This window comes from Amphiura filiformis, chromosome 6 (assembly GCF_039555335.1).
Source record: "Amphiura filiformis chromosome 6, Afil_fr2py, whole genome shotgun sequence".
In the NCBI taxonomy this organism is placed as follows: Eukaryota; Metazoa; Echinodermata; class Ophiuroidea; order Amphilepidida; family Amphiuridae; genus Amphiura; species Amphiura filiformis.
In genome coordinates, this window is record NC_092633.1 from 28,216,763 (window position 1) to 28,238,291 (window position 21,529).

At 41.1% G+C, this 21,529-nt stretch overlaps 1 protein-coding gene across 1 annotated transcript in view; it reads right to left on the reverse strand.

Moving 5' to 3' along the window:
* Positions 1–820: 820 nt before the first annotated feature.
* LOC140155224 (apicoplast pyruvate carrier 1-like) overlaps positions 821–21,529 on the reverse strand; it is a 48,138-nt gene continuing 27,429 nt past the window's right edge. The window contains exons 8-11 of the mRNA XM_072177976.1: positions 21,226–21,348; positions 13,310–13,464; positions 12,045–12,199; positions 821–5,322 (exon numbers count right to left, since the gene is read on the reverse strand). Coding sequence (XP_072034077.1) covers positions 5,267–5,322; positions 12,045–12,199; positions 13,310–13,464; positions 21,226–21,348 — 489 coding nt within the window. The 3' untranslated portion in view covers positions 821–5,266. The remainder of the gene's footprint in view (positions 5,323–12,044; positions 12,200–13,309; positions 13,465–21,225; positions 21,349–21,529) is intronic.

Consider the following 21,529-nt stretch of genomic DNA (forward strand, 5'->3'; position numbering starts at 1 on the left):
AAATGTGGTGCTATTTACAAAATCTTGAAAAAGACCAAACAGTAAATGTGAAAATAACGGTACATGTATATCCTTAATGTGACCACTTTCAAGGATAGAAGAGTTCTGATGCAAAAAACCGATATATCCATAATTTTCTCAATTTGAGATATAGGCAAATATAACTTGTCAAACATAAAGAACATAACAAGAAAATATGTCCTGTTTTTGCAGGGGTGTGATTCAAAGCTTGTGAAATATCCAGAAAATAGTATATAAATAAATCCAGAAAAACAGCATGAAATCGGGCAAAAATACAGGCTGAAAATCAATAAAATTGAGTAAATTTTTACCACAAAAATTCCGGAAAATCTGGAAAAATCCAGACAAATCACATCCCTGTTTTTGACCTTAGTTTCAAAAATATACATTGGATAGGGTGTCCATTATAAAAGTTATATTGCATTAAAGGGCAGATGTTGGTGGCCTTAAAACAGAAAGTATGAAAATGCTGTAATATCAGAATTATCAGAACTCTTCATATAAGGGAACATGATATCTACAACAATTTGGTTAGAGTTAAAGCCATATTATAACATTTGCTGAGGAGGACGCCCTCACTGATTTTTTTTAATTAATTTTTTTACACGATTATATTGTACTTTATTAAACCAATATACCCTGAAAAAATCAAGACTCTAGGTGCTGTAGTTTGGTCAAAATCCGAGATTTTGAATAAAACGCCTGAATCAGCGTTTTATTATTACGATGGAATTATTAGTCGAACGCATACACGATGTTCATAACACACAGTACATTACGGGCGTATGCTTGTGACGGTGATCTACACAACAAAGGGCCGTACCATAACATGACCGAAGGAGTGGTACGTATTGGCGACATATGCGCTGGTAGTAAATTACAATTTTCTTTGCTCTGCCGTAGTTGTTCGGCTCAAAAATAAAAGGGGATATATCTGACAGTAAAAACTAACATTTTATGGCAAAGAAATGCTAATCTATTTTGTATGAAAATGTTATAATATGGCTTTAATACCATAAATAATAAAAACATAAAATGCACTCCATAAAAAAGTTCTGCAATGGTTTGCACATGATAAAAACCCTGGCAAATAGTACTCATACAATAATTGCACCAATATTTTTCTGCTATACTTCTCGATTTACGATTTAAAAAGGGGTATATATTTGAAACATGCTCAGCAGTAAAAATATGACTTTACCTCACTTGCCTCACCCCTCCGAGATGTAATAGGAAGCTGTTAGGGGATCATTACAATCTATGTGCTGAGAGGAGCAGCTGCACTTTATATTCTGATGCATCCCAGAGGCAGCCGAATAAATTGTTGTAAGTGTGCCCATACCTGACCAAGGTCAAGTACATGTAAATCACAAACAAGCTAAGTGAATATTGTGTCATCATATTTCCCGCACAATTATGCTGGTTTCATACATTCCTGCCGCTTGCCTCTTTGCCGGGGGGGGCACTCCCATATATTAACATACGTCATGTGCCCATGAAAATACCCCAGTATTTTTGGCAAATCCTACACCCGTTTTTTCAGTAGCCTACACTGAATGACCCCCTTTTTTGAACAATTAGTCCTCAAAATTGAAATTTCGGCGCACTTCACACACATTTTGAAAAGAATAAATGAGTTTTGTCTATTTTGTACTGTGAAATTGGGTAAAAAGCTATTTTTGATTGTTAATGATGTGAAATTTTGGGAGCTCCCATACAAAAATCACCCCATTTTTGACATTGCCAACACCGAATGACCCCTTTTTTCTGAAAATTTCTACACTGATAGAGCCCTAGTTTTGTACGCTGGTGAGCACAGGTACGTCACTTTCATATTCGAGTGCCTCCCCCTCCCCCCGGCCTCTTTGCCGCTCTAACAATGATTTTGCTTCACTGTGTAGTCGCACCAGAAACACTACTGGTGACTAGCAGCAAGTCGATATATCAATCACTCCACCACTGGGCCCAAGTGGCAGCATCGCTAGAAGTTGAATTCAAGTCAACATGGGAGCAGCACCGCTCTGAGTATGAGAACAGGAAATGATTTTGGGCGGTGCTGATCGAGCGGCAACATTGGCTTTCATAGTCATGCCACTGCCGCTCAGCAGTGTTCCGCTCCGCTTGTGGAAAAGTACAAGTCACAATTAGTGGCATGATGAAGCGGCAGAAAGTATGAAACCAGCATTAGTCTAATTAACTTAAAAGCTAATGATACATTAAATTTTCATTGTACACATTACGTAATATATACAGTGCATTTATGACAATAAATATAACAGTGAATTTTCCATTTACTTACATGTATATTTCATATGCAAAAATATAATATAATTCTAGATGACAATTACATTCACAATGTTTTTAAACTGCTACATTATTATGGCCAATACCCACACAAGTTTTTATATAATATTAATTGAATTTTTCAATTATCTACAACAATACATAAACCAATAATATACTGTATACAACCAACGACAGGTAATTGTTCAAACAAACACAACACACACATACAAGTCTGTGGATTTAGAGAATAAAAGATAGGATTTTGCCTTTTGCCTATCCAATATCATGTCATAATGGATGGGATGGCCAATATTTTGAGTAGTGGATGCCGGCGCAGCCAGTACCCACTACGATAAAAATATTAGCCAGCTCATCCATTATGACACGATATTTGATAGGCAAAAGACAAAATCCTATCTTTAATTCTCATTCAGTTCAGTATAATTTTTATAAGTAAAACTGCCAAGGGACATCCCTGTTGTTTTACAAGGAATGGTCATGCACTTCCTTTTTTTGAACAAGTTGGGTTCCTTAAAGCTTCTGAATTTTCACCAATTTAATGAAACAAAATGATAGCCTAATTCATTTATGCCATTTGAAATAACCCACAAATAATATTTCCTTCTTCAAATTTTTATTTGAAGAAGCAAAAATCTGTTGACTCTGTTACTTTCCATTAATATTAAGCTCTGCTTAGTTTTTCTTGCTGAACATTCTACATAAATACCATATTATAATATAGCATTTCATCTGAGAAAATGGTACCCACTAAACACTTGAAAAGGGCTGTTATTTTCATGGTGGATCCGGTCTTCATGTGCTTGATGTAGGGGTCAAAAACAGCAAATTTACATTTAAAAAGGGGAGTTTTTTCTGAACTTGGTAAACTTATTTAGGGTAGCTATTCAAAGTTTGTTGGTTACAGGGTATTTTTGCTGGAATGATAGAACTTTTTTAGGTGTGTTTTTGAAACAACTGGTCATGCATGTGCATGTACATACACTGAGTGAAATTGATGAAAAAGATACACTGGTAATTGGCCTCATGCAAATATTATTGAAGCCAGTAAAATACATTCTTTTGAGGTTCTTTAAACATATTCATAGTGCTTTGATAAAATCTTGAGAGCAATTTTGGTCATCTTTTGTCTATTTTCTCATGTCTTAGCAATGCTGATATATACTGTAAAGATTCGCCCAATAGGCTCCTTTGCTTTGGGGTAAATTTCATGTGCAAATAGAGAGCTCCCTCCTCTGAAATTCCAACAAGAATTAAGGTTTTGTGCTCTTATTTGGTGGTTGGAATTTTACAGGAGGGCACTTTTAGGTTGTGCCTAAAATTCCACTTACGCCAAGGGAGCCCATACCGCCATTGCAAACCTTTACGGTATACCCTCACTGCTTCAAATACTGACTTTGGATTTACAGAGACATTTCATACACCAAACCTGTATGCCTTTCAAGGTAACACAACAAACATGCTTAGATCTGGATTATATAATAAAGGTATATGGAGATGGTAGCCAACAGAGGGTGATATAAAGTCCTTCATTTAGATGTAAGTCATATCAGCCATTTGGTGACAATGTAAGGCATCATTCATAAGGACATTTATTTGGGTTCATTACATGTTTTATGGGCACAGGGCAACAAAGTCCTGACTACATTTTCTTTGTGAAAGATATTGGTATCCAAAATCCAAGAATTAACATACCTGCACTATACATCATCTTTAGTTATGATGGTGTAGCCAAAGATCTATGTCCATAAAGTTCTAAAGTCTTATCTGTCTTGAAATAAAGTTAATTACAACTTTGTTGCCATGTGCATGAGCTCTTGATATTTATTTATTTTTAATTATCATCAAGTTAACTTGCATACTATTTTTTATAGGTAGGAATCCAGATTACCATAAGCATGTCCAACTCTTATGCATAATACCAAATGTGTGGACAGTGCAGTGGATAATCTGTGTATTACAGGAGAATTACACAGAGCTAGCAATTGAATTTTAAGTAGAAACTTGCTGCTGCCACAGACAGGCTAACATGCAGAAACTTGCTACTGTTGCCAGTGTATGCTACGTAAAATATTACACAACTTGCCATAAAGACTTATGTTCAACTGTGACATCACTGCCCTCAGATTGAGCTGGGTAGTTACCACTCACAAGGAAACTACATTCGTTTACGCTAAATCCTCTTGATTATACCGAGCAATGAGGGCGCCATAATCACAGTTCACTCAGTTCACCTCATATATAATTGACCCAATTCACTTCTTACAAAGGGATGGTTTAGAGTAATTAGGATTCATTCCTACAAAGAATCGACAGCATTAATATTGATGTTTTGGTGCCAAAATAAGCCTTACAAGACTGGGCACCTTATATAGGTGCCCAGTATAGCCATAAACAAGTTATAGCCACAGAAACTGTTATCAGTGAAAATGTAAAGCCCTAAGTGCAACACTATGTATGAAATGTGTGAGAGCCAGAAGGTCCGAAGTACAAAAATGCCTGTATCATTACATGTTGTTTTTGTACTTAGAGCCTTTTGGCTCTGACACCTCCATATCTGTCATGTCTAAGGCATTTGTGGCTAGCAACTCCACATTTAAATACCTCGGAAATGTTATCCACAAATTGAATTCACATTTAGTTACTATAACACCAAAATTCATATATCTTATGAAACATGCATATCAGCCACAACATAATGACTGACTATAATTAAAATACAAGCACCAGCTAGCAGTACCTACCCGTAACATTTCTTCTAACAAGGTAAGACTTAGCTCAGTAACTACCTACATTTACTGTTGCCTAATTTAGTCAAACCTTACTCAGTGAATTGAGTTCAGAGAATTATACTTGGGCCAGATACTCATCATTATGATGTGGAAGTAGATTTGGTTCTGTTCTTTCAGGGATATCTCTGTAGTCTATGTCGTCAGTAGTTTCATATGTCTAGACCATTTGGCCGCTTGATGTTGAATGACCACGTCAGTAAGAATGCTGGTGAAACAATGATAAAATGGAGAAAAATTAAGCTTATATGCCATATGTTATGTGAAACATGCGGAGGCAACACCACTAGAAAAAAAATTGCCTTTGATTCAGATAATTAGTCCTTTCCCACAGGCCTGCAGCCAGGATTTTTGTGGGGTTGCAGATTTTCCAAATGCAGACCTTTTCAAGAAAAATCTTCATTCTGGCCAAAAGCAGACCATCTACATTTTGGTACCTATATTTTAGACAAAATTTTGACATTTTTGGTCCACTGTTTCATTGACAACGCAGACATTTTACCGATTTATGGGGGTGCATTCACCCCACACCCCCGGACACAGGTTTGCTTTCATACATTTCAACAAAATTCAATAATTGAACAACTGCTGTGCAAAGTAATTAAATGAAAATAAATAGAATGCAAATCATTACATCCAAAATTAGATAATTGCTAGCTTAAGTTTGGTATAATTTTCCATGGTGATAACGGCTTAGTTGCTTTTGTTCATCAAAATAATTGTACAACCATGACGCGCCAGTTGATTCATAGTTGTGTGCCCTTAAGGTGCACTGAGCCTGGAGGGGCTCTCTCTCTCTGTCTCTGCACTCGTGGAAGCTACATGTGCCTGGTTGTGATTATCACATTAGATTAATCCCTAATCCTTTTATTGGCGTGGTGACAGCTTGGATTGAAACCAGTCATCTCTGAAGTCTCTCAGCTGACCTTCCTGACGAAATTGGTGGTCATCTTGAACCCTAATTGTGTGATCTTTCACAAGACTGTGAGCGACCAGTAAGCTTAAAACAGTAAGCTTAAGCCTGCAAGGCTGCATATTAGCTTTTATTCTGGTTCACATACACGAGTGTAAAAACAATCAGCAATGGCCACAACACATCGTGCGCCAAAGCAATGGCCTCTAACAAAGAACGAAACAATAAACTCATTTGAAAGCTGGAAACATAACCTCCAGTATACACTGTCATTAGACCCAAGCTTTTCTCCCTACTTGGTTGAAGGAGCGGTATGGGGCAAAAGTCAAAATCTTCCCTCTTCGAGGTCTCACTAACGATGGTGAGGACATACAGGAAGCCCAAAGGAAAACAGCAGTCCAGAAAAATGCTGCATTGAGCTTATGCTTGGACAAATAGCCAACTATTGTCCAATTATCTCACAAAATACAATACGGTACTCAAAAACTGCACCAGCCTGAAAAAGATATGGCAAGCCATCCGTCTCCATTTTGGCTTCCAAACAACAGGTGGCCACTTCCTAGAGTTCAACAATATTACCCTTGGCCCTGATGAACGGCCAGAGGACTTGTACCAGCGTCTAGTAGCATTCACCGAAGACAACCTCATGCGTGAAGGAGGCAGCATCAGTCACCATGACCAAGTCATCGATGAAGATGAGGAGATTACGCCCACACTCGAAAACTTTGTAGTGTTAACGTGGTTGCGTCTTATAAACCCTGATCTGCCCCGATTAGTAAAGCAGCGGCACGGTACAGAGCTAAGATCCCGAACCTTCGCATCTATCAAAGCCGAAAACTCTCAAGCTCTGGATTCGCTCCTGGATGAGCTGAGCTCAAGCGATGCTGCTCGCAGCATGCGCATGACTAGTAGTCAGCGTGAACCGATGCCTAAATTGAAAGCTAAGAAATCATTTGGTAAATCCTGCCCTCTGTGTGAGCAAGCTGGTCGGCATGACCATGCGCATTTCTTAAGCGAGTGCTCGTACCTCCCTGAAAAGGACAGAAAATACCTGGCCCAAGGCCGTCAGCTTAACATCCTTGATGATTGTGACAGCGACTCAGATTTAGCATGCGCCTTTGTTGACCAATCTGACCTTTAGTGCGCAGCCCAATGTTCAGACAGCGCCATAATTCATGTTGATCAGTCTCCTTATGTAGATGCATTCCACAAGCACCATGCGGTCCACATCACCATTGACAGTGGATCCACTGGTAATCTCATTCGCGAAAACACTGTCCAACGATTAGGATGCCCCATTCATCAGAGTTCGCAGTCTGCCCGTCAAGCTGATGGGTCATCCCCTCTTAAAGTAGTTGGGGAAACAACCCTCACCTTTACTCGTGACAGACACTCCTTTGTCTTTAAAGGTCTAGTTGTTAGAGACCTTGACGAAGAAATCCTTGCAGGTATTCCCTTCATGAAATGCAATGATGTCGCAATTCGCCCTGCTAAGAACCAAATCATCTTGACAGATGGTACAAATATCACTTATGGCGCCAACAAGAGCCCCAAATCCCAGCACACTGTTCGTCGTGCCCATATACTTCGTGGACCTTCTCAAAACACTACCATATGGCCAGGCTCATACGTTGAGGTAAATCTCCCTGCAGACATCGTTGAATCAGATGCTACTTTTGCCATTGAGCCCGTGTTGCTACCCCGCTCGGTAGGTTCCTACCGCCCAAACAAGCCTGGCCCAAACCTGATGTAATCACAAGTATTGCAGGCAGGGTTCGCATTCCCAACAATACTGGTGTGCCACTTGTCATCAGAAAGCATGAACATCTTGGCCAGATACACACTGTTTTTTCACCATCACTAACTTCTAAGCCATCACACACTGCTGCAGCAGCATCAGTCAATGTCCCAAAGCCCAGTTCACCGGTTAACTACTCAGCTGCTGTTGCCCTTGACCCAGATGGTATACTTGGCACTTGTGAGCAATCCAACTTCCGCAGTCTTCTCGATGAGTACGATGAGGTTTTTGACCCTAGTTTCCCAGGTTACAATGGTGCTGTCGGCCCTTTCAAATCTGTGGTTAATATGGGACCGGTCCAACCCCCCCAACGCCAAGGTCGTCTCCCATTGTATGCACAGGATAAACTCCAAGAGTTGCAATCAAAGTTTGATCAGCTTGAAAAAGCAGGCGTCTTTGCTAGACCTGAAGATGTCGGTGTGTGTGTCGAATACCTTAACCCGTCCTTTCTTGTCAAGAAGCCTAATGGAGGCTTTCGTCTGGTTACTGCATTTGCTGATGTCGGTAGATATAGCAAGCCACAACCCTCTCTAATGCCCAATGTGGACTCAACATTGCGTTCAATTGCCAAATGGAAGTATTTGATTGCCACTGACTTGACTAGTGCTTTCTACCAAATCCCTTTATCCCATGAGTCCATGAAATACTGTGGTGTTGCAACTCCCTTTCGTGGGGTGCGTGTGTATACACGGTGTGCCATGGGTATGCAGGTTCTGAAACAGCCCTTGAGGAACTGATGTGTCGTGTCCTTGGTGACCTCTTAGAGAAAGGTGTCGTAGCAAAACTCGCTGATGACTTGTACTGTGGTGGTAATACTGTGGATGAACTTGTTGAGAATTGGCGTCAAGTTTTGCAAGCTTTGTCTAAGTCTGGGTTACGTCTTTCTGCTTCCAAAACAGTCATTTGCCCCAAAAGACAGTAATTCTGGGTTGGATTTGGTCAAATGGAACCCTTTGTGCTAGCCCCCATAGCATCGCCTACACTTTCCAGCTGCTCGCCTCCAAGCAAAGTTGGTGGCATGCGGTCCTTCATCGGTGCATACAAGGTTCTGGCCCGTGTCATTCAGAATTGTGCCAGTCTGGTAGCCCCATTAGATGATGCTATTGCAGGGCACCAATCAACTGAAGAGCTTACATGGTCTGATAGTCTGCATACTGCTTTTCACAAGGCTCAAGCAGCACTGTCTTCCGCTAGGGCAGTCACACTTCCCCATCCCAATGATCAGCTTTGGATCATTACTGATGGATCCGTGAAGAAACATAGCATTGGGTCGACATTGTATATTTCCCGCAATGACAAACTCTTCCTCGCCGGGTTCTTCAGTGCTAAATTGCGTGATCGACAGCCAACATGGTTACCCTGCGAAATTGAGGCACTGTCTATTTCTGCCTCCACCAAGCACTTCAGTCCCTATGTTATTCAGTCCAAACACAAGACATGTATCCTCACTGACAGCAAACCTTGTGTTCAGGCATATGAAAAGCTCTGCGGGGTGAGTTTTCAGCCAGTCCTCGCGTGTCCACATTCCTCTCCACTGTCAGTCGTTTCCAAGCATCTGTTCGTCATCTTGCAGGAGCAGTTAACACCCCCTCAGACTTTGCTAGTCGTAATGCCCCTGACTGCACTGAGCCCACTTGTCAAATATGCTCCTTTATCAAACGTGAAGAGGAAGCAACTGTCCTTCGTGTTTCCGCACATGACATTCTGTCCGGGAAAGCTAAGCTCCCCTTTGCCAGCAAAGCAGCCTGGCATGCTATTCAGCAGGAATGCCCGGATCTACGACGAACAACAAGTCAAAGAAAGCTACTTCTGTCAAAGATGTGAAGCGCTATTTGCAGGTTGCATCTATCGCTAGAGATGGCCTACTTGTTGTTCGTCGTGATCAACCATTGTCCCCAACTCGCGATTGTATTGTTGTTCCCAGACAGGTCTTAAATGGTCTTCTCACTGCCCTGCACATCCAACTTGACCATCCCTCCAAACATCAGCTCAGTTTGGTGACCCAGCGTTACTTTTATGCTCTTGATATGGACAAGGCTATTGATCAAGTGACATCAACTTGTCACCAGTGTGCTTCTCTGTCCAATGCCCCTAAGACATTGATCGAGCAGTCCTCAAGTGACCCTCCCGATGCAGTTGGCATTTCTTTTGCAGCTGATATCCTGAAGCGTAGCCGCCAGCTAGTCCTTGTGCTGCGCGAAACCTCAACGCCCTACACAGCTTCTTGCATTGTCGAGAATGAACAACATGGCACGTTGCGTGATGCCCTGATTCAATTGTGCATTGAACTTCGTCCACTTGATGGCCCCCCTGCAGTCATTCGTACTGACCCAGCACCAGGGTTTGTTCGACTCGCCAATGACAAACTTCTCACACGTTACCATCTATCGGTTGAGATCGGTCGTATTAAAAATAATAACAAGAATCCTGTTGCTGAGAAAGCCATTCGTGAGCTTGAAGATGAGTTGCTCAGACAAGATTCTACAGGTGGTCCGGCTACAGCATTATCACTTGCCATTGCTACTGCAGCCCTTAATACTCGCATCAGATCCCGAGGTCTTTCAGCCCGTGAGATGTGGTGTCAGCGAGACCAGTTTACCAATGAGCAGGTTCCTTTCACTGATTGTCAAATGATTCAGGCCCAGCATGCCTTGCGAAAAGCCAACCACCCACACAGTGCTCATTCAAAGGCCCCATTAGCCTCTGCCTCCCCAGCAGCAGAGTTGGAGGTTGGTGATCTTGTCTACCTCTACTCAGATCGCAAGAAATCTCATGCTAGAGATCGCTACTTAGTCACTACTATCGAAGGCCCATGGTGCAACATCCGCAAATTTGTGGGTTCTCAGCTTCGAATACTTCTTATCGTATCAAGAAATCTGAGTGCTTTAAGGTCCAGTATTATCCTGACCTGGATTCTCGTCCCTTTCCCAAGTCGTCTCCACCCACCGCGGATTCCGCGTTTGTTGAAGTGGTCCCTGAATGTACTCCTCCAGAGCCTCCTTTCATACCTGGCGAGTTGTCCACACCTGCTACTTGTGACCCCCTGCCCAGGAATGCTAATCACTCGCACCCCAGTTCTGAGTCAGATCCTCGCGATCCCTTGCGCGATAGCGGTCATAGCTCCAGCAATACCTCCGGTTTGGTTGCACAGTCTAATCCATGTACCGGTAACAGCAGTGAGGTTAGTGAAAGTATCCCCAAGCTAGTATGGTTGGCCCTGAGATCATGCCACCATTGCTCACACAAAGGCGTTCGAGCGCCCTCACAAACTTCCTGAGCACCTGAAAGATTATGTGTTAAACTAAATGGACAGGTCACTGTGTACTATGACATTAATCCATCATCGGTGTCCTCCTATATGGTCACTTCATTGAACTTTGGACTGATTTACGTATGTCAGTTGGAATTCTAAAAGAAAACTCTGGAACTGACGTTTACTTCTTTGAACTTTGAACCATTTTACATTCATGTTGAATGTCAGTTTGTCATTGCAGACAAAAAGACTCTTGAACTGTTGATGTTATTGACTGTTGGCACATTGCGTATTTTGAGTGTTCTAAACCAACAGTGTCATAAGCTGTTAGATTGGTTTCTGCAAGTCAGTTGTTAGTAGTAGTTGTTTAGTAGTGTTATCCTCACTTCCTTGTGAGGAAAGTGATCCTTTTTTTTTTTCTTTAAAAGACAAAAAGAGAGAAAGAGGTAGTTACGCCAGTTGATTCATAGTTGTGTGCCCTTAAGGTGCACTGAGCCTGGATGGGCTCTCTCTCTCTCTGTCTCTGCACTCGTGGAAGCTACATGTGCCTGGTTGTGATTATCACATTAGATTAATCCCTAATCCTTTTATTGGCGACGATTTTCATTTTTTTTTCAGGATGGACTGATAATTCTTCACCCACATAGGAAATATTCCTCCCTGGCATTGGTCCATTCCAGTTAAAATCCATATAATCTTCCACACAGGGAGTGTAAATTTCAAATGGGGTTAGCTGCATGGGTGACTCCATTTAAAATCTATCCCTCCTCTGTGGGAGATTAAGGTCATGTATTCCATAGGGGTGTATGGATTTCAAATGGAATAGCCTACTTTTTTCCAGGAGAGAGGACTGATGCACACAAGCTTATATTAGAGTTATTTGAATGGTGGATTCTCTGTTCTCAACCGAGTGCAGTTATTCATTACACTAGAATAAATACAAGGGTATTACGCTAGAATACATACATATAAGTGAGAAGGCTGCGATAAGACCAAACATTCCAAACCATCCAATGGCGTCTTTTAAAAGGATTGTCAGAAACGCACCAACAGGTCCGGTCACACACTGGTTGGTAAACAGAAGACCATAGTTTGTTCCTACATGTTCCGTTCCAAAAGCCCTGACGAATAAATGTGGACAACCAATTTACAAGAGGTTAAAACAATTATATTGTAATTTATAGCAATTGCCTAAACCATATTACTACAGGCTGCATCAAAATGATTGGTACCAATCAAGGTTTGATGGTTATACTGAAAAGCTTACTTCTTCCACATGCAACATAAATCTGTAGGGGCTTCAATTTATTTTAATACAACTGCTTATGACATTTATCATCAGATTCTGCAGATCCTATGTTGCATTTTGATGTTGCATTCATGTCATAATCACTGAAAACTGATGGGTACCAATTGCAGCAACCTGTAGCCTGCACCAATGCATAAATGCAATTGTAACTACTCATTTCAAGCAACAAGATCCATGTTGTGCGTGTGAAATACCCAACAAACCAGTTTGGAAGGAGCCCCTTATTGAGACATACATTATTGCTAAACAGATAGTGGAACATTTAGTCAGCCTATTACTAAAAGGCATATTACATCATTCCTAGCATAAATCAGTGTTATATTCATTATAATAAATTATGCTTTATTCTGCATCATTGGCAAAACACTGAAAATGACAAATTCAGGGAAGTTATCGAGCCATCAAATCATATCATTTTTCCAAGTCACATATATATACCCATTTATCAAAATTAGTATCATTGGAGAAGAAACAGCATGTATGTACATGCATATAGGCTACTATACACACAATGCTACGGAGCTAAGTATGCCTTTATTAGTGAACTCAAAGGTTACCGATACAGAGCTGCATCCATGAACAATGTTTTGTGTTTCTTGTGCCACAGTGATCAGAAATTTTCTGTAAGAGAGTGCTAAGACCTGTGGGTGCACTAGGGTCTGTATGCACAAAAAAGTTAGACCGGGTCTAAAAGTTAGACCTGGTACGCGTGGAATTTAGTCCCAGGAGAAAGGACACATTTTCGTATTATTTTTTAACTTTGCATTTAAATCCTTAGAATTTGCTAACTAATCTAGGAAGGAAATAAGAGTAAAGGATCATTCCTGATGGATTCCACTTAGACCAGGTCTAAATTTAGACCCGGTCTAACTCTTTTGTGCATATGGACCGAAGTGTTTTTATTGATAAATGGTGGTCTTACCTTGCAGTAGCAGTTGGGAATAGGGAGAAATTACCACCAAATGTGAAGAAGAGCGCACAGACCCAGATGAAGAACATCGCATTACCGCCGTCAGGTGTCGCCATGAAGGTCAACATGAGCACAGCAAAAGTACTGCATAATGTTAACATAGCAGCCTGGAGGGAAACACACAATCAACCATTATGTTCAAATTTGGCAGAAACTTCTCAAATCAATTCATACACTGGTAAGAGATGAAAAATAATGTGTACACTTTTTGCTTTTGCTTACATCTATTTTAAGATGATTTTATGCATAACTTACATATGCTTTGTTTTGTAATATGTTTTGTATATTGTATTATCATGTTCACAGGCCCCAAGGAAGAACAACTTTGGTGAAATAAAGCCTCCTATCCTATCCTATCCTATCCTAACTGGAATTCACTATGTTAATTATCACTGAATTAATAATTGCACTTAATATTAACAAAATATTGAACAAAGTAAGGCTCATGAATGCAAAACTCAAAAAACCTCCTATCAGACATTCCAAGAATGGCTTCACTTGCAATCTCACCTGCATAGAAATCAGATCACATGGTTTGGATATACCCGATACCACCAAAAGGATTTCCAATATCTTCTCCTTTGTCAAAGCCAAACCACCAAAGTCAATCAAAAAGGACCTAAGCAAACTTGTTATCCTCTCAAGTTACAATATCTGGAATGCCCGTCATGAACCGACATGGGGCTCATCTGGTCAACCTCATCTCAAGCTTTAAGTGGTTTGCAGCTCACTTGCCTCTGGCATTATTGTATTTTTACCATTTTATGCATAAGCCTATGTTTTTTGTTATATTTCGTTGTCTTGCATGCAGCCCTGCACCGTATCTGGGTCAGCTTTTTTTTTGTTGACCCTGGTACATGTCCTGAGCATTTGAATACAATCTTTGTTGTTTTGTTTGGGGCCAAGATACACCACATATGTTGGTGATAGGGTATCCAACGAGAAACCTTACAGGAACTTTGTGACCATTGAAAAAGAGGTTTAAAACAAGGCAATCAGAAACAACAAAGGCAACCCAGGTGACCACACCAAATGCCCAAGCACATGGTGCAAAAAGAAGCAAGATGAACAGATGGGGACATCTACTTTCCAGGAAGTAAAGCATCAATTTAGCCCAGCATTGGAGGAAGCAATGGCTGGGCTTCTGCACTATGCAGGTGACCACACCAAATGTCCAAACACATGGTGCAAAAAGAAGCAAGATGAACAGATGGGGACATCTATGTTCAAGGAAGTAAAGCATCAATTTAGCCCAGCATTGGAGCAAGCCACGGCTGGGCATCTGCACTATGCAGGTGACCACACCAAATGTCCAAACACATGGTGTAAAAAGAAGCAAGATGAACAGATGGGGACATCTACTTTCCAGGAACTAAAGCATCAATTTAGCCCAGCATTAGAGGAAGCCACGGCTGGGCATCTGCACTATGCAGGCGACCACACCAAATGTCCAAACACATGGTGCAAAAAGAAGCAAGATGAACAGATGGGGACATCTATGTTCAAGGAAGTAAAGCATCAATTTAGCCCAGCATTGGAGCAAGCCACGGCTGGGCATCTGCACTATGCAGGTGACCACACCAAATGTCCAAACACATGGTGTAAAAGAAGCAAGATGAACAGATGGGGACATCTATGTTCAAGGAAGTAAAGCATCAATTTAGCCCAGCATCGGAGCAAGCCACGGCTGGGCATCTGCACTATGCAGGTGACCACACCAAATGTGACACATGGTGCAAAAAGAAGCAAGATGAACAGATGGGGACATCTACTTTCCAGGAAGTGAAGCATCAATTTAGCCCAGCATTGGAGGAAGCCACGGCTGGGCATCTGTACTATGCAGGTGATCACACCAAATGTCCAAACACATGGTGCAAAAAGAAGCAAGATGAACAGATGGGGACATCTACTTTCCAGGAAGTGAAGCATCAATTTAGCCCAGCATTAGAGGAAGCCACGGCTGGGCATCTGTACTATGCAGGTGACCACACCAAATGTCCAAACACATGGTGCAAAAAGAAGCAAGATGAACAGATGGGGACATCTATGTTCAAGGAAGTAAAGCATCAATTTAGCCCAGCATTGGAGGAAGCAATGGCTGGGCTTCTGCACTATGCAGGTGACCATACCAAATGTCCAAACACATGGTGCAAAAAGAAGCAAGATGAACAGATGGGGACATCTACTTTCCAGGAACTAAAGCATCAATTTAGCCCAGCATTAGAGGAAGCCACGGCTGGGCATCTGCACTATGCAGGCGACCACACCAAATGTCCAAACACATGGTGCAAAAGAAGCAAGATGAACAGATGGGGACATCTATGTTCAAGGAAGTAAAGCATCAATTTAGCCCAGCATTGGAGCAAGCCACGGCTGGGCATCTGCACTATGCAGGTGACCACACCAAATGTCCAAACACATGGTGTAAAAAGAAGCAAGATGAACAGATGGGGACATCTATGTTCAAGGAAGTAAAGCATCAATTTAGCCCAGCATCGGAGCAAGCCACGGCTGGGCATCTGCACTATGCAGGTGACCACACCAAATGTGACACATGGTGCAAAAAGAAGCAAGATGAACAGATGGGGACATCTACTTTCCAGGAAGTGAAGCATCAATTTAGCCCAGCATTGGAGGAAGCCACGGCTGGGCATCTGTACTATGCAGGTGATCACACCAAATGTCCAAACACATGGTGCAAAAAGAAGCAAGATGAACAGATGGGGACATCTACTTTCCAGGAAGTGAAGCATCAATTTAGCCCAGCATTAGAGGAAGCCACGGCTGGGCATCTGTACTATGCAGGTGACCACACCAAATGTCCAAACACATGGTGCAAAAAGAAGCAAGATGAACAGATGGGGACATCTATGTTCAAGGAAGTAAAGCATCAATTTAGCCCAGCATTGGAGGAAGCAATGGCTGGGCTTCTGCACTATGCAGGTGACCATACCAAATGTCCAAACACATGGCGCAAAAAACAGCAAGACGAACAGCTGGGGACATCTACTTTCCAGGAACTAAAGCATCAATTTAGCCCAGCATTAGAGGAAGCCACGGCTGGGCATCTGCACTATGCAGGTGATCACACCAAATGTCCAAACACATGGTGCAAAAAGAAGCAAGATGAACAGATGGGGACATCTATGTTCAAGGAAGTAAAGCATCAATTTAGCCCAGCATTGGAGCAAGCCACGGCTGGGCATCTGCACTATGCAGGTGACCACACCAAATGTCCAAACACATGGTGTAAAAAGAAGCAAGATGAACAGATGGGGACATCTATGTTCAAGGAAGTAAAGCATCAATTTAGCCCAGCATCGGAGCAAGCCACGGCTGGGCATCTGCACTATGCAGGTGACCACACCAAATGTGACACATGGTGCAAAAAGAAGCAAGATGAACAGATGGGGACATCTACTTTCCAGGAAGTGAAGCATCAATTTAGCCCAGCATTGGAGGAAGCCACGGCTGGGCATCTGTACTATGCAGGTGATCACACCAAATGTCCAAACACATGGTGCAAAAAGAAGCAAGATGAACAGATGGGGACATCTACTTTCCAGGAAGTGAAGCATCAATTTAGCCCAGCATTAGAGGAAGCCACGGCTGGGCATCTGTACTATGCAGGTGACCACACCAAATGTCCAAACACATGGTGCAAAAAGAAGCAAGATGAACAGATGGGGACATCTATGTTCAAGGAAGTAAAGCATCAATTTAGCCCAGCATTGGAGGAAGCAATGGCTGGGCTTCTGCACTATGCAGGTGACCATACCAAATGTCCAAACACATGGTGCAAAAAAGAAGCAAGATGAACAGATGGGGACATCTACTTTCCAGGAACTAAAGCATCAATTTAGCCCAGCATCGGAGGAAGCAATGGCTGGGCTTCTGCACTATGCAGGTGACCACACCAAATGTCCAAACACATGGTGCAAAAAGAAGCAAGATGAACAGATGGGGACATCTATGTTCAAGGAAGTAAAGCATCAATTTAGCCCATCATTGGAGGAAGCAATGGCTGGGCTTCTGCACTATGCAGGTGACCACACCAAATGTCCAAACACATGGTGCAAAAAGAAGCAAGATGAACAGATGGGGACATCTATGTTCAAGGAAGTAAAGCATCAATTTAGCCCAGCATTGGAGGAAGCCACGGCTGGGCATCTGCACTATGCAGGCGACCACACCAAATGTCCAAACACATGGTGCAAAAAGAAGCAAGATGAACAGATGGGGACATCTATGTTCAAGGAAGTAAAGCATCAATTTAGCCCAGCATTGGAGGAAGCAATGGCTGGGCTTCTGCACTATGCAGGTGACCACACCAAATGTCCAAACACATGGTGCAAAAAGAAGCAAGATGAACAGATGGGGACATCTACTTTCCAGGAAGTGATGCATCCATTTAGCCCAGCATCGGAGGAAGCCACGGCTGGGCTTCTGCACTATGCAGGTGACCACACCAAATATCCAAGCACATGGTGCAAGAAAAAACAAGATGAAGGGAACATCTACTTTCCAGGAAGTGACACGTCCATTTAGCCCAGCCATGGTGGCTACAATGAAGCCTGTTTATGGCGTAAGGACACATCCTGTGACCTCATTGAGCAACACTGTAGCATCACAGAGCACAGGCACTAAACGTTGTCAATATTAATTACAAAATAATGATTTATTATGCTATAATTATTGTAATATTAATGTTTTGTTGTTTTACATACAGCACTAAATGCATTACATACTGATCCATTTTACTGTATTGACAACAGTTTTTTTATCTATTCCTTGTTTCATTGCTTTTTGTATATACATTTCTTTATGATTTTTTTTTTTTTTTTGGTGCACTGTGTTGTTATCAATTGATGATTCACTTAACGGTGTTTATGTGCTTATTTTTATGTTTTCTTTGTCGTGGTGGCAAAGACTCCTTATATAAACATGTTAGTTGTAATGTCACAATGAAGTATTACTTCACATAAAAAGTCCCCATTTCAGCTGAAAATGGATCATACCTCAATCAACTAGAAAATTATTACTGTTATCACAAACTTTCAATGTTACTAGTGTGTATGTAACTCTCCCTGTGCCGCATATCAGCTGCTACGTTTAAGCAATGTGCATAAAATTATGTTAACAAATTCATAGTTGAATTGCTATGTTCCATACAGATCTGAAGATATGGGGCTGAGATACACTACGTATGTTGGCGATGGGGACTCTTCATCATTCCATAGGATTCCAACGAGGAACCCTATGGAAACTTAGTGACAATTCAGAAGGAGGAATGTGTAGGACACACAGAGAAATGAATGGGGACAAGATTGAGGAAACTACTAGAGAGAAAGAGTAGGTATTCTTGAATAATGTTGATTGTGTAATTCACTTTCTAGATAACCAAAATAATTAAGCCTACTTGCATGGACTTATTTTATTTCATATTGGATATCATTGAATTTTATTCCAGAACATTTACACTGCATTATTTGTTGAAATCAAGCAATATTGAAATATTTGCGGAGGATGTCTTTAAGGTTTTAAAAATTCTGATTTCATTCAATTCTAAATGTACTTTTGTAAGCTAACATAACCTGTAAAAAGGAAGGCTACATAAGTGCTGTAGCTGTAACAAAATCCTGGAATTTTAATACACATGCTACAACGTTTTGTTACTTTTGTTTGATTGAAGGTTTAAAACTGACTAATGGAAAACCACTTGGCAGCATAAACAGACTGACTCATACTAGAGTTGATGCCATGGAGGGCTTTTATGGCAATGTAATCAGAAACAACAAAGGCAACCCAGAGGCAGCATCGGAGGAATTAGCCATAGCTGGGCTTCTGCACTATGTAGGTGACCACACCAAATGTCCAAGCACATGGTGCAAGAAAAACAAGATGAAGAGATGGGAAGATCTACGCCCAGGAAGTGATGCATCCATTTAGCCCAGCATCGGAGGAAGCCACAGCTGGGCTTCTGCACTATGCAGGTGACCACACCAAAATGTCCAAGCACATGGTGCAAGAAAAAACAAGATGAAGAGATGGGAACATCTACTTTCCAGTAAGTGACGCATCCATTTAGCCCAGCCATGGTGGCTACAATGAAGCCCATTTATGATGTAAGGACACCTACTTTCCAGGAAGTGACGCATCCATTTAGCCCAGCCATGGTGGCTACAATGAAGCCCGTTTGTGGCTACAATGAAGCCCGTTTATGACGTAAGGACACCTACTTTCCAGGAAGTGACGCATCCGTTTAGCCCAGCCATGGTGGCTACAATGAAGCCTGTTTATGACATAAGGACACCTGTGACCTCATTGAGCAACACTGTAGCATACGAGCACATGCACTAAATGTTGTCATTCTGTATATAAAATGTACTAGTGCATTGATTTTCTTTATGATTTGTTATGTTTGTCGTGATGCACTTTGTTGTTATCAATCGATGATTGGTGCTTATTTTCATGATTTCTTTGTTGTGGTGGCAATGCCTCCTTATATAAACATGTTGTAATATAATGTCGCAATGAAGTATTACTTTACATAAAATGTTCCCATTTCAGCTGAAATGGATCATTACTCAATCAACTAGAAAATGATTACTGTTACCACAAACTGCTGCTAATTTCAAGCAATGTGCATAAAATTATGTTAACAAATTCATAGTTGAATTGCTATGTTCCATACAGATCTGAAGATATGGGGCTAAGATACACCACGTATGTTGGCGTTGGGGACTCCTCAGCATTTAATAGGGTTTGGTCTTGGGACCAGCCTTGTTTCTTCTGTACATCAATGACATTCAAGACCACATCCAATCCAAAATGAGATTGTTTGCCAATGATAGCATCCTTTACAGAGAGATTGCCAATCCAGAAGATCATGCCATACTCCAAAAAGATCTGGAAATTCTCATTGAATGGTCATCCACCTGGCTGATGGCTTTTAACATCAAGACGTGTGTTGTCCTAACAATAACGAGAAAGCGTAACATCAGCCACTACCATTATAACATCTCAGGTGAGCCCCTGGAGAGAGTAGATCATCATGATAACCTCGGTGTGACCATTTCCCATGGCATTTAATTTCATATTTCATATGATAATAGAAAACCACTAGTTGTGACAAATGCAATTTGTAAACTGATATGAGCCACCCATCATTTTTGTTTTAACATTTGAAGTTATTACAATTGTTGGAAACAACTGAATATATGAATACAAAACCCACCCAAGTCCATACTTAAGCTAAATTGAGTTAAGCATGGGAAAGTGTTGCTATACATAGGCCTGTCTTATGTATGAAAGAACAACTCAAATTCATCCTCTGTGTCTATTGAGCATGTGAAATATAGCATGTATGAAAGAATCAACCCAAGTCCATGATTTGAGTCTTGTAACACATTGATTGAAATCCAGTATGTATAAAAGTCCACTTGTAACACATTCATTGCTGGAGCGTGACTTTTGAAAAAAAAAATGGGTTTAATCAAAGAAAGTGTGTGGTTTATATTACATGGCAGAATGCTTATCAACATTATACATAACTGTGTGCTTTATTTTGTATTATCTTACTAGTGGTAATCTCATTCAAACATTATTGTCTTTGTATATGATTCAAAAACCACCCAAGTCCAGAATTTAAAATGAACCTCTCGAAGTCCCTGAAATGCTAATCGTCATACCTAATACAGTTTAACCCACCTATTTGCACGTAAAACTTACCATATTGACCAGGTAAATCTAACTGAAGGAATTAAAATGATACACAGGTTTTTTTCTCAAAATCACTTCCCATGGACTTGGGTGGGTTTTGGATTCATGTATTCAACTCTCCAATAATATAAACCAAGTTGACTTACCCTGAAGGAAAACATATCAGCCAAGGCTCCCCAGAAAAGTCTCCCTCCAGCGTTGAAGAGTGCACTGAATGCCCCAACAATAGCCAAGAAACTGTCATCTTTAATGAAGCTCTGTCCAAAGGCCTGATCAAAAGGGAAAAAAAACATATACATAATCAATATTAGAGTTAGACTTTATAACTATAACTTTTTGCATGGCCACTGACTGCAATAGACTTGCGGTCCAATAATTACCACATCAGTATTTCTGAGGGGGAAGGTTGATAGAACATAAAGTGTCAGAATAGATTATTTCAGAAAAGCT